This window comes from Myotis brandtii, unplaced genomic scaffold, assembly GCF_000412655.1.
Source record: "Myotis brandtii unplaced genomic scaffold, ASM41265v1 scaffold454, whole genome shotgun sequence".
Taxonomy (NCBI): Eukaryota; Metazoa; Chordata; class Mammalia; order Chiroptera; family Vespertilionidae; genus Myotis; species Myotis brandtii.
The window spans coordinates 2,356,357-2,370,625 of record NW_005367354.1 but is presented as its reverse complement, the minus strand read 5'-3'; the positions used below and the strand labels follow the sequence as shown (position 1 = coordinate 2,370,625).

General features: G+C 41.1%; 1 protein-coding gene across 7 annotated transcripts in view; it reads right to left on the bottom strand.

Annotated features, from left to right (window-relative positions):
* Positions 1–14,269, bottom strand: part of DTNB (dystrobrevin, beta) — a 161,993-nt gene that overhangs the window by 89,119 nt on the left and 58,605 nt on the right. For all 7 annotated transcript variants that reach the window (XM_014546666.1, XM_014546665.1, XM_014546664.1 and 4 more), the window contains one exon: positions 3,380–3,504. In XM_014546666.1, the coding sequence (XP_014402152.1) occupies positions 3,380–3,504 (125 nt within the window). The remainder of the gene's footprint in view (positions 1–3,379; positions 3,505–14,269) is intronic.

The window sequence follows — 14,269 nt, the reverse complement described above, 5'->3', positions numbered from 1 at the left end:
AAGGACACATATGTATTACCTTAATCAATAAAGAAAATTAAAAAAAACTGTAGGACAAAAGGTACCATTTGCAACAACAACAAGTGTAAAGTATACAACAATTAATCTAACATATATAAGGCCTATCTGGAAAAAATTATAAAGTTTTATTGAACCCTAGCTGGTTTGGCTCAGTGGATAGAGCATCGGCCCACAGACTGACAGGTCCCAGGTTTGATTCCAGTTAAGGGCATGTACCTCAGTTGCAGACTCAATCCCCGGCCCTCAGAGGGCAATGAATTGGTGTGTCTCTCTCATATCAATGTTTTTCTCTCTCTGTCTCTCCCCCTACCTTCCACTCTCTCTAAAAACTCAATGGAAAAATATCATTGGGTGAGGATTAACAACAACAACAAAAAATAAAGCTTTATTGAAAGACATAAAGATATATCTATAATAATAAAATCATAATATGCTAATTAGACTGAACGACCTTCCGGACAAAGCCATGGGGGGGGGGGGGGTCAAACCCTCTTGCACGAATTTCGTGCATCAGGCCTCTAGTATTTAAATAAATTGAAAGACATAACACATCCATAAAATGAAATATTTAATATTGTAAAGAGGTCAATTTCCCCAATTTGATCTTTAGATTTAATGATCAACATCCAACAAAATTTTGTGAGGAACTCAGTAAGTTGATTCTAAACTTTATATGAAAGAGCTAAGGACAGACACAACACTCTTTAAAAAAGATTACTTACTCCCTTATAGTAATTAAGATAGTGTGATACTGGCATAGGGATAAACAATTTAACCAAAGGAACAGAAGAAAGAGCCCAGACACCAAACTACGTCTATTTAGAAATGTAATTTATGAAAGTGATGGCATTATAAGTAAGTGGGGAAACGAGGGATTATCCAATAAATGGCTCTAGACGAGTTATTATTCAAAAACAGAGAAAGAGAGAAAGAGAATTACATATTCTAATTACACTATACAGAAAAATCCACTTCAGATGAAATAAAGACATAAGTGGATAGGGACAGTCTCAAAACTTAAAAAGGGGGAAAAAAGAGAGAAAAAAAACAACAACAACAGCCCTAACCAGTTTGGCTCAGTGGATAGAGCGTCGGCCTGTGGACTGAAAGGTCCCAGGTTTGATTCCGGTCAAGGGCATGTACCTGGGTTGTAGGCACATCCCCAGTAGGGGGTGTGCATGAGGCAGCTGATTGATGTTTCTAACTCTCTATCCTTCTCCCTTCCTCTGTGTAAAAAATCAATAAAATATATTAAAAAAACAAAAACAAAAACAAAACAACACACTACAATGTTGGAATAGACAAGGACTTTCTTAAATATAAAAAATACAATATAAAAAAATACTGACCAAAAAGGGGAAAATTTAACCCCCAAAATGGATTACAAGCAATAAGTAAAGTTCATTGTGGAACACAGTGGTGGGATGGGGGGGGGAAGCATTTTTCCCCCCAGCAAGAAGAAGAAAGCAATGGGAAACTGAAGAAAAAACAAGTCAGAAAGTCAATGCAATGATAAAGTCAGTAGGCATGCTTTTGAGCGATCAGTGCTGTGTGAGAGAGAAGTTCCCATTGAACTCTGAAGAGAGAACAAGTGCACAGGGGTCATGAAATTGGAACTACACAAAAGAACATACAGAATCATAGCTCACTGTTTGACTCTGTAGTAAGTGGTATTAACTGTGAATGCTGTGATCTGGTTTTCAACTTTTAGATTTAACCCTTACTAAATCTCAGAAGGCTGACATAGAAGGGAACTAACATAGAAATAGCATCAGTTTTGACAATAAAAGTAAAGGCATAGATGACAGAAGTTAGAAGGCAAAAGGAGACAGGAGAAATAGAAGCTATTAATTTTCTCTTTTTACAGAGAAGTCAAAAGAAGTTACAAGAAATAGAGGTTTAAGAATATTATTTAAAATTACAAAGTTGACCAACTTAAAAAAATGGTGATATAATTATGAAAAACTGGAGTGGGTTGATATATACAATTATAAAGAAGGTTGGTTCCTTATACCACAGAAGGGATTCAGTAATACCCAAAACTGGTAAGTCAAGAAATGTGCTCTACATGTATTATTTAGAGATATGGAGGTAACCACTAGTAGATCTAAAAGCCAAACAAAAGACAGTGAAGTGGGGGAGGATGTACTGCATTTCATTTTAAGCTCTTCTGTATCACTGAATTTTCAAACCACATGTTTGTATTAGTCTACTATCAGGTAGGTGAAAAAAATGAATGTCTACTCCAACAGAAAATCTTCTAATACCTGATAAAGACTCATGATCAAAAAGCCAACCAACTTTATCCAACTGAGTAAACTTAATATCATCATTCAATTCAGAATGAAGAGATCATAATAGAGTCTGAATCTTATTCTTCTTTGTTTCTCCTTCTCCTTATTTGTACTAACATTTTTGGTCCCTTAAGCTTTCTAGCACGAATAACCAATTTTAAAAATTACATACATATATATACTAGAGGCCCGGTGCACAAAAATTTGTGCACTCGGGGGGGGGGGTCCTCAGCCCAGCCTGTGCCCTCTCACAGTCTGGGACCCCTCGGGGGATGTCCACCTGCTGGCTTAGGCCCGCTCCCCGGGGGATCGGGCCTAAGCTGGCAGTCAGACATCCCTCTGGCAGCCCGGGAGCCCTTGGGGGATGTCCACTTGCCAGCGGGGAGCAGGCCTAAGCTGCAGTCGGACATTCTTAGCGCTGCTGAGGAGGCGGGAGAGGCTCCTGCCACCACCGTTGTGCTGGCAGCCATCAGCCTGGCTTGTGGCTGAGCAGAGCTCCCTCTGTGGGAGCGCACTGACCACCAGGGGGAAGCTCCTGCATTGAGCGTCTGCCCCCTGGTGGTCAGTGTGTGTCATAGTGACCAGTCATTCCCAGTCGTTCTGCTGTTAGGGTCAATTTGCATATTACCCTTTTATCATATAGGATATATATATGACACTAGTTTTGTTTATAAAATATAGCCTTATGTTTCCTCATTTTCTCTCAACACAGAAAGAGTAAATCAGATTTTCATTTCCATGTGGTCTAAAGTTAAACTAAGTTTTAAAACCTATGGGCATTGCTGCTGTAGAGAGGAAATTATCTCAACCACTGATTTAAGGGAAGCGCAAACCAACAACGAAAGACAACCTTGCTAACCCAGCACAATAACTACCCTTCAATGTGTTAATCTTTCTGTTGGAGGCTGCTAAGCGTTCCTTAGACTTCAGGACTCAGGAGCTAGGTTTCCACATAGACATTTGTGGCGATGGTTATGTTAGGTGACATTTAGTTTTGATCCAAGAGAATTTAGCGAGGTCTCCAGTTCGGTCTCACCCACGTCCGTACCCAGGTCTGTACTTACACGATATTTGCAAGGTCGAGTGGTTTCTCAGGTTGCTCAGGAAAAACAGGATGCGGGGGTTCTCGGGTGGGTACACACCCCAAAGATTTACTAATTGCATGGCTCAGCTTCTTTGCAGGGGATTTCTGTGTCAAAGCAGAAAATAAGGAAACAAGGAATTAAAGAAATAAGGAACTAAATCTTCAAAGAATTTCAAAAGAAATGGAGACAAGAGCTATAGGAAAAAGCTTTTCAAATACAAACTAAGTTTCATTATAACCAACATCAGTGGGTTCTGCAGAAAGGAATCCACAGTTGTCCCGGGTCACCTGTGCTCCTTCACGTCTGTGCTTCCTTCCCCACCTCTACATGCAGTCACACTACCAACTTCCTGCTAACTTTCCTTTCGAATGTCCCTATGTGCCCTTTGCATACAGTCCCTCTTTTTGGTAAGATGTTAATTCCCTCACTGGAGTCAGAAATGTTTGTTGGGCTAAAATGCTGAGAGCTCGTGGCTTTTTAATCTTAGCAAATTAGCTGACTAACCACATGCCAAAATGTGCCTATTTAGAGAATATTCCCAAAATAAATGTGAGGCAGAAAATTTGGTGTTAAGGGTCTGGCTATGAGTACAGACACAAATGAGTACCCTCACAGACAGGCAGTGCACATCAGACCTGTGACTACATTACGATATGCTGAGGGAGGAAAATACGTTGGCATACTAGTACTAATATATTTCTGTGGAACGTAGAACAATACTCGCCAAAGCCAAAAATGATCAAGTCTAAGATTTAATTGTAAATAGCACCAGGTAAGCAATATGCCACAATTAAGTTTTCATTACTTAAAGGAGGCTTTTTATAGGATCCTGATTTTGTTGTCCACCCAATTCCCTGTAAATAACACTGTTGTCTGAAGTTTTCTTGGTAGGATATTAACTGCAGAGAAATTTAAACACTTCATTCTACGGCCTCTGCAGTGCATTACTGTATGCATCACCTTGACTGGGAAACAGAACTTGCTTGCAGCTGTGTACCACATCCACCATGTCTCCATTTAACTTTCATACGCTGCTTGCGTGTATTTTAACACAAAATAAGCAAAAATCTGTTTGCCTTTAAGCAAAGTTAGGTGAAGTTGGTTAATACCTTGTTCAAAATAAAGATGGGATAATAACAATTTCTTCAGAAATTTCATATATTGACTCCAAATCACCTACCACTATCCCTTTCAACCCATTAAATTCTGGGGCAAGTCTAAATGTAATCTAATTTCCTGAAAAACCATACGAAGCTAAACAAAGCAGAAATTCTGAAAACGGCCCCCATAATGTGACTGACTGCTCCTCCTCTATCCCATCACCTACACTGTCCCCAGACATGTCAGTCTTCTGCTTAAAATCTCTCAAGGATGACAATCACTTATAAAATAAGATCTAAATAAATGCCATCATAGTCCATAGCTTTCATGCCTGGCTCCTGCCTCTCTCCTCAGCCTTCCCCTCACACCAGCATAAATGACAAGCTGCTCAGGTGAACCCAACACACCGTGTCCTCCTAGCTGTGGAGGCACCTGTCCTTCTGAGGGCTGCCTTCCCGGCCTGTCTCTCTGTAAATGTTCGTCAGCTCTCAAGGCTGCTTGCTGGTGCCTCTTCCTCTGTGAAGACTTTCCTCACTGCTCCAGACGTCAGCGCCCACCTTCCGAGCCACCTGTGTACCATGTACGGATTTCCACTGGTGCACTTCCCATGTCCTAGTGCACTTTTTAACTTACGTGCCTATCTCTGTTAGACTGGTGCTCTTGAAGGGTAGGATCTACATTTTATTCATTTGTGTATTTCTAGAACCTGCTCTATAACAAAATACGTTATTTGAACAAATTATTTGCCTCGATGAATTTTTCCTGAGCAAAACACATATGCTTTATTTTTTGAGTTATGATACAAGTAGGAGACAATCAGAGGACACCAGAGAATATCTAAATTCGCCTTTACAACTAAACACAACATCTGTAAGCCATGTATTAATTTCATGACTTTGTGCTCTGTCTGGGAACCACCTGGGCCATTATTCATGCAGACTGTGAGATGGATTAGCATATAGACTGCTTTAGCTGCATCCTGAGTAATAACAGCCATGAAATCACAGGTTCCATACATATATTTTACAATAAACATTAAAATAACTACATGACTGTTAAAATAAAAAATGTTTCCTTTTGCCCCACCTCATACTCTCCAGCAGTATGTATGCTTGTGTGCTTTTGAAAATACTGCTTTAAGTCAAGGTTTAAGATTAGATCCAATTTCAAGTCTCAAAAATATAGATAGAAAGGTAAAAATCAATACAGCAAAGTCAATTCTAAATTATTAGAGTATATTAAGAAAGGCTTGATATGTAGGTAAGGAAAAATTAGAAATAAATATATCTTGGAATTAGGATATTAACTGTGGGCTAGCACCAAAACAAAAAGGGTGTTACCCTGAAAACGTCAAAGGTTCGAATTCAATTAGGTTGTCTAAATCTATAGATATAAAAGCCTAAACGACTGTTACGACTGGTCGACCAAACCACCGGTCGCTATGATGCACATTGACTGCCAGGGGAAGACGCTCAACACAGGAGCTGCCCCCTGGTGATCAGTGCGTTCCCACAGCCAACCTCCTGCGGCTGGCCAACCTCCGTGGTCCCTCCCCCCAGCAGTCCCAATTGGCCCCGACTTCCGGCCACAGTGAAGGACTGCACCCGTGCACGAATTCGTGCACCGGACCTCTAGTAGGTAAATAAATTATTGCCTTACAAAGATCTCAAAGACTGGATTCTGATATAGACCTGAAGTGAATTTCATGGTGGAGTCTGGTTAAGAGGCTAAGAGTAACAAAGCCTGCAGCACGGTTCGAAAACTGCTGCAATGGCAAGATGGGGGCATCACCTCATCTGCTCCTTGGTCCCTAGGACAACACCCACACTTGGTAGCCAGTCACTGAATATTTATGGCTCTGAAGAAGGGAGTGAGGGAGGAGGAAAACAGCCAGGCCGAGAGACTGGTGTCTCCCACACCTCATTACGCTACTCGGCCTCCTCCTCACTCAGACTCTAAAACTGATATATGAAGAAGCCTTACCCTAGGAAATTAAATCTCCTCCAAACACTTTTAGGCAATCATTTTCAACTTTTGTGCATTTTCAATACCCTAATCTACTTCACCTAGTTTCAAAAACAATTCCTACCATCTCTTAAATTTTTAAACTATTTTTACATTTAAAAACATATCAGAGTATATAAAACATACATGTACAGTTTAAAGAGTCATAAAACATATATTCATCTACCCACTATTTTTCCTGAGAAATACAACATTATAGTCAGTTTGAAGCCTCGCTCTGGGTCCTTACCTAACGGCCCACACCCACCGCCAGCTCCTCTCCTGATAATCAGTGTCCTGGATTTTGTACTAATCGTTTCCTTCATTTTATTCTTTTAGCAATTATGCGTAAATAATATGGTTCATTTACTACGTGTTTGAAACCTATATAGGCTTACATTTTTTTCCCTGCAACTTGCTTCTTTCACTCACAATGATGCTACAATTCATCCATACTGACATATGTAACTGTAATTCATTCATTTATTTTCACTGTTTGATGGTACTTCATTACTTAATTACATCCTAATTTATATATTCATTCCACTGCCAATGGACATTTGGGTAGTTTCCATGTTTCCCCTAATTTATAATGCTGCTATGAACTTTCTTGTCCATGACTCCTGGTGGCCATATGTAAGAATTTCCTAACAGTGGAATTACTGGGTCATGAGTTATGCACATGCGGTTCCACTGGGCACTGCCAACTTGTGTTCACGAAGCGGCTGCAGTGACTCCCGCTCCCCTCAGCTGCGGAGAGACGTCCCGCCTCTCCACGTTCTGGCCAGTCCTTGTTACTAGTATTGTCAGACATTTTAATATTTGCCAATCTGGTGGGTGATAAATAGTATGTGGTTTTGCTTTGTAATTCCTTGATGACTAAAAGACTGAGAAACTTTTCCTGTGTTTATGGGCCATTTGTGCTTCTTTGTCTGTGAAATTCCTGTTCCTGTCTTCGGCACCGTGTCTCGCTGGGCTGCCGTTTTCTTAGTGATCTATCGGCTCTTTTATGTTTTTTGTATGTTAACTCAAAGGAAGTTATGACTTGCAAACAACTACTTTAAGGCTTGTTTTTCACTTTATTTGTCCTTTATTAAGTCATCTTTAAATATAACATCAGTCCCAATTTATTAATCTTTTCCTTTATATAGGGCAGTGATGGCGAACCTTTTGAGCTCGGCGTGTCAGCATTTTGAAAAACCCTAACTTAACTCTGGTGCCGTGTCACATATAGAAATTTTTTGATATTTGCAACCAGAGTAAAACAAAGACTTATATTTTTGATATTTATTTTATATATTTAAATGCCATTTAACAAAGAAAAATCAACCAAAAAAATGAGTTCGCGTGTCACCACTGACACGCGTGTCACAGGTTCGCCATCACTGATATAGGGTGTCCACCAAAAATGTATACACACTTTAACAGTTGATAACTCAGTTAATTTTCACTCGTTTTCAGGTATAACTGATTTGAAATAATGGGGGAAGCCATAATAAGCTTTGAACAAAGTATCCTAAAGTGCCACTAGACTTTTTTTTATGGAGATACATAAAAGATAACGTTTATGGTACAAAACCAGCAACAGTCAACAAATTGAGGGCACACAGATACCAAACAAAATGATTCTTGATGTTGGCGATTCCATTACTTCACATTATCAGCAGTGTCTGGACCAGAACAGTCATCAGTTTGAAAACAGGCATTGACAACAAAGGTATTCATTTCTGTAGATTCTTTTAAATTTTGAAAATGAACTGTATGTTACTAATGACTTTATAATCAAAGTGTGTATGCATTTTGGGGGGACACCCTGGATTTTGTACTTTTGTATCTTAAGAAATATTTCCCCCTCTAAGATTAGAAAGATAGTGTTCCACATTGTCTTCTAAAGTTTTATAGTTTTTACATTTCATATTCAAGTTTCAATCTACTTAGAAATGCTTTATTTTATAGATAGGAGGAAAGAATCCAACTTTATTCCATACGGATAATCAATTGCCTCAAGATCATTAAATAACTATGCCATTATTTTCCAACTACATACTCTATTTCTATCCCTGTGCCAATGTCAGATGATTTAGTTTTATTTTTTTCATTTTAATTTCCTTTTTTGGGCAACTATAGTCTTTAAGTTGACTCTTCCCTCTGAAATGGAAGTAATGTTTATTAAGAAATTACTGTCAGGCCCTGGCCCATGTTGCTTAACGGTTAGAGCATCAGCTGACGTACTGAAGTATTGTGGGCTCGATTCTCAGTCAAGGGCACATGTCTGGGTTGCCGGTTCAATCCCTCACCTCATCAGGATGCATTTGGGAGGCAACCAATTGATGTCTCTCTCACATTGATGTTTCTCTCTCTCTCTCTTCCCCTCCCTCCCTCATCCCACTCTCTCTCTACAAAAAAAAAAAAAAAAGGAAAAAATATCCTTGGGTGGGGATTAACCAAAAAAAAAAAAGAAAGAAAGAAAAGAAATAAATTAGTGTCAGGCACCCGGTAGGTGCTTTGCACACATACATAGGCTCATTTAACCCTCCAATAGTCTTATAAATTAGATGTTAACGGTCTCAATTTTACGCGTGTGAAAACTAACACTCATATAAATAGACCCATTTCACTCTTCTCATGGTACAACAGGCCCTCAACAGGTAAAACTACTCAGAGTAACAACTCAGAGGCTACAGAGAAGTTGGGAGAGACAGCCTGAGACAGTGAGACATTCTTGCAGGGAGTCAGAAATAGACGAGGGACACCGAGGACCACAGTGGGAGTCATACGGGGAAACTGGGCTGAACTGGGTGTGGGGACAGAGTTTCCAACTGAGGGGCAGACTCCGAGGTGGAGCGCGGGAGGTGACTCATGCTGTAACCGCTGCCCTGTGTTCCTGTGCCAGGGCTGAAACTGTTTTCCTCACATTGCCGTGGACCAGGCACTAAGAGACTCCGAAAAAGAAAAGTTGTTTTGAGCTCAGATGACTGTATTTTCAATCAGCCTCGAGCCAATTCCTTGCAAAGCACAGTCTTCAGCCCAGGGAACATGCTGACAGGCCCTGACACTTGGGAGCACAACAGCCAAATGGAAAAAGCTCAGGATGGTGCCTCGGAGGCCATTCCTGTCATGTTCACTTCAAATCACTCTCTCTGAGTACATCACCCTGAGCATCAAGCCACCATCTGAGGGGATCCAGGTAGAAACATAAGCCTATGAAGTCCTCAGACAAGTCGGGAACCTCCTCGAGCTATTTTAATATGAACACTGACCACAATATTAATCAGCATCTGTACCCTCATCCTGTAACTTAAAATCCTATAGCTCTAAGCATGCCTCAACTATGTTCATGTCATAGTTGGTTAGTACTTTAGTTGCATCTTATTTTAAGCCCACCAAAATTAGTGATTATTATTTTATACATGATGCTTATTTAAACTTATTCACATTTACGAATTCCACTGTGTGCCATTTCTTCTTGTATCCTACTTCTTCCTCATTGCTTCAATTAATTCTCCCCAAAATATATCCTTTATTAGTTCCTTCAGCAATGGTCTATTGGTAGCAAACCCATTGAGACTTTTTCTGAAGCTATATCTTTATTTTTCCTTTGCTCTTGAACAGATTAGCTAGGTACAGAATTCTAGGTTGATCTTTTCATTTTATTCTTCAAACCCTTTAATCATCTTCTACATTTTCCATTTTCCCTATATCTGTGTTCAATATTCTCTACCCCAGTTAATTTTTTCAGATCTATTTTCCATTCCTTAATTTTTGCTGTAGCTGTCTCTAATTTGCTATTTAACCCCTTGACCGAGCTTAACCTTAGTATTTTTATTTCTCAAAGTTCAATTTGGTCCTTTCTTCATATTGGCTTGTTCCTTTTTTTTAAATGTCACTCTTCTAAACTTAATTCTATTCCATATTGCACTGGAGTTCTAGCCAGCATTAACAAGACAAAAAGGGGGAAACGTATGATTAATATTTAAAAGTACAAGGAGTGGGAGGGAGGAAACAAAGAAAGCTATCACTATTTGCAGGTGACATAATTATTATAGAAAACCCAAAAGAATCTGAGTACAAATTACCAGAATTAATGAGCAAGTTAAAGAAGATGACTATATAGTGGATTAAAATGCAGAAATAATTTGCATTTCCATACACCAGCAACAAACTGAATATACATATTTCAAAAAAGATAGCATTTGCATGACTATATACATTTGCCTAAACTCATTGAATTACATACGTAAAGTGGGTGCATTTTATTGCATGTAAGTTATATCTCAAAGAAACTATAGGAGAAAGGCACCATTTGCAACAGCAACAACCATGTAAAGTACATATACGAGACCTTTCTGTAAAAATTATAAAGCTGCACTGAAAGCCTGGAGGCAGTAGCTGAATCCTAGAGGCTCCACAGAAGTTGGGAAGGGAAAACAACAGCTTCAAAGGCATAGAAGTAAGAAGATGGGGTGAAACAAGCAACTGCAAATAGTTCAATATTGTCATCGTGCTGCCTGTGAGTGAAAGACGGAAATGAAAATCCCAGACCAAAGGTGTAACTGCAAAAGCTTTCAAACATTACCCCACAGGAGTGAACGTCAGTGTGTTATAAATCACCTCTGGTTTAGAAGCTGCTTCTAGCATACACTGAGCAGACAGTTCTCGGCTCACATGAAGTCACAGTCTGCAGAGCAGGAGAGAATGAGGGACAAGTGGGACCAATACATCAGGAGTTGGCAAACTAAGGGTCTAACCAGCTACAACAAAAGGTGCAGAGCCCACGGGCGCCACGGAAGTATATTCACGGGCAGCCAGAGGCCCAGAAGAGGCTGGAGGTGAGGGAGAGCAGGAGGGTTCGAAAGTCAAGACCTGCCATGAGCTGCTTTGCACAGCAGCTCTCTGCGCGGCCTGGAACATAACAGGCACTAGACATGTTTACTGAGGGAATACCAGGGCAGAAAGCTCTCTGCCTGGGGTGGACTGACCACTGTCCGACTACCCCTGGGTACACAGTAACTCCAATGCCTGTTACAAATACTGCCACAGGTCAAGACAGGAACAGAGCCAGCAGTCGGTGTCACACATGACACAGACACACCAGCCAGGAACCAAAGACCACCACCATGATTATCTAGCGCTGCTCTGAAAAGGGGTTTCCCAAACTTGTCTGAAGATAAAAAAAAAAAATTCCTGCAGGGCTTGTTTAAAAAACCAAACCAAACAAAGCAGATTCTTTTGCCTCAACCCAGACCTACTAAGTTATAATTCCCAGGAGAAGAGCTTGGTACTTTACATATTTAAGAAGCAGCCAGATGACTCTTTTCAGGCAATTTCTAGAAGCACTTCTCTAAAAGTTCTTGCCAACACAAAGAGGTTTAAAAAAATAATATAAAGGCATAAAGACTGGAAAATGACTAAGTTGTTTCCTATAGACAACGCAGTTATCTATCTGGAAGTTCCAAAAAAACCGACTGAAAATTTATTAGAACAATGTATTGCAGAAAAGCCAGTGAAATTTCCAGATAGAAATGTCCGTAAGACCACTGAACATAGGCGTCTCAACCTAGATAGGAAGCCTGGGCGGGAATTTAAAACGGCAGAAATTTATTGGTGTCCAGGGGGTCATCGCCAACCTGGAACTGCGTGAAAGCGTTCCGAGAGGGGGCACTACACGACAAGAAGAGAGCCCGGGAGAGAATGCGGGGAGCGTAACATCTGCTTTATCGCAGGTAATCAAAAGGTTTAATGAATAAACAACACAGGAACGTTTCATAATTGGACACTTTGTAGTCACTAAGTGGAGATAAAACTTAATGAGTATACAATACACATATATTACATTTATTTAGAGAAACAGTTCTACCCTAAACCTGTACCTATAGGTCTCACAAAGTTCTAGATAAACAGGTAATCATCGCTGATGTATCTGAGTTAATGTAGAAACAGACAAGCAGCCCTAGCCGGGTTTGCTCAGTGGATAGAGCGTCAGCCTGCAGACTGAAGGGTCCCGGGTTCGATTCTGGTCAAGGGCACATGCCCGGGTTGCGGGCTTGATCCCCAGTAGGGGGCATGCAGGAGGCAGCTGATCAATGATTCTCTCTCATCATTGATGTTTCTATCTCTCTCTCTCCCTCTCCCTTCTTCTCTGAAATCAATTTAAAAAAAATTTTTTTAAATAAGAAAATATATTTTTTTAAAAACACGAAAAAAAAGAAACAGACAAGCAGTTCACGTGCCGTCTCACAGAGAACCCTGGTCCTCCCACACATGGAAGAGGATACACACGCCCCATCCCGTTCAGCTCTGGAGGCCACCTGTGAGCACCAGGAAGATCTAAAGCTGGAGAAAGGGCTGTGGCTAAGGGACAAATGCTAGAGGAAATTGCTCATTTGAAGAACTGCTTGGTTTGGGTGAAGTCATATATTTCTCTGCAATGGAAAACTTCCTTGTCGTCTCTCTGCTCTAAGAATAACCAGAGCACAGTTGGAAAAGATGCCTTATTGTTTCATAAGCCACACACCACTACTGTCTTTGGTGAGCATCCATCTTTTTCAACAGCTGGGTCCATTTCAAATGCTCTGCCTTCTAACTCAGCACTTCTGCAGCTGTAAATGGGTTTAAGAATCAATAGTACATCCAAATACCACAGTCAAATGGGGCCAATGTTCAGATGCTAAAAAGAGCGATATTTAAAACATCCCCATCAGCCTACTGACAACGATGATAAATGCCATCAGGGCGCCTCTAGCCTATTCCTCCATCTCTCGGGTGACCCTGGAAAGTCCATAATTTCAGAGGGAGGGCCTGGGCCAGTGAACAGCCAGTTTAGCTGTGGGTCGGGAGAACTCTAGGCCACTTCTCCCCAGGCCTTCAGACCACCACTAACAGGAGTCAGGAGAGGATGCCAGGGCTCTGCCCGCTCCTGGCAAAACCCTCTCCGAACCAAGCCTCACAGCAGCAGCACGGTGATCTGCTTTGGAGACTGTCTGGGGCCAATTCCAACACAACTTTTAGCAGGGGTTACGCTTGTCTCATAAGAAACCCAGGACCCCTGCTGGATTCTCGTTCCCATACGGCTCTGCACATCCCAACAGGACCCGTCTCCCACTGATCCTCCACTCTCAACACCCTTCTACTTGTCTTCACGGTCCACCATCAGCACAAGCCCTTCTCTAGCTGAGAATGTCTTCTCTGAGTGTTGCTTTCACCGTCTTGCTCTGGGAGGAAAGCTGGCTTTCCCTGAAGGCTGGGCTCCCCCGGAAGCCATTCAAGCAGCAGCTGCTTTCTCCCTCAAATATCTGGATCTCCAGGGGGAGGAGATGTCCTCCGAAAACCTCGCTGCCATTCTCCGGTCCTTCCCCTTTTCCTTATGCCCCCGTTTTGAATGTCATGTCATCAGACTCAAACCCTAACTATCCCTCCGTGGTGGAGTCCAACATTACTACTGACAGGCCCGCGGGCCGTAGTTTGAGGACCCCTGCTCCATGGTGTAGTCCAACATTACTACTGACTTCAACATCCAGACAGGTGACCTCCCCAATACATGAGGTGTAGTGGGTTGAATGGTGACCCCCAAAAAGATATGTCCACATCCTAATCTCTGGAATCTGAGATTACCCTACGTGGCAAATGAGTGAACAGCACCTTTTATGGTTAAATATGTAATTAAGTTAAGGATCTTTTTACCACATCCTAATCTCTGGAATCTGAGATTACCCTACGTAGCAAATGAGTGAACAGTACCTTTTATGGTTAAATATGTAATTAAGG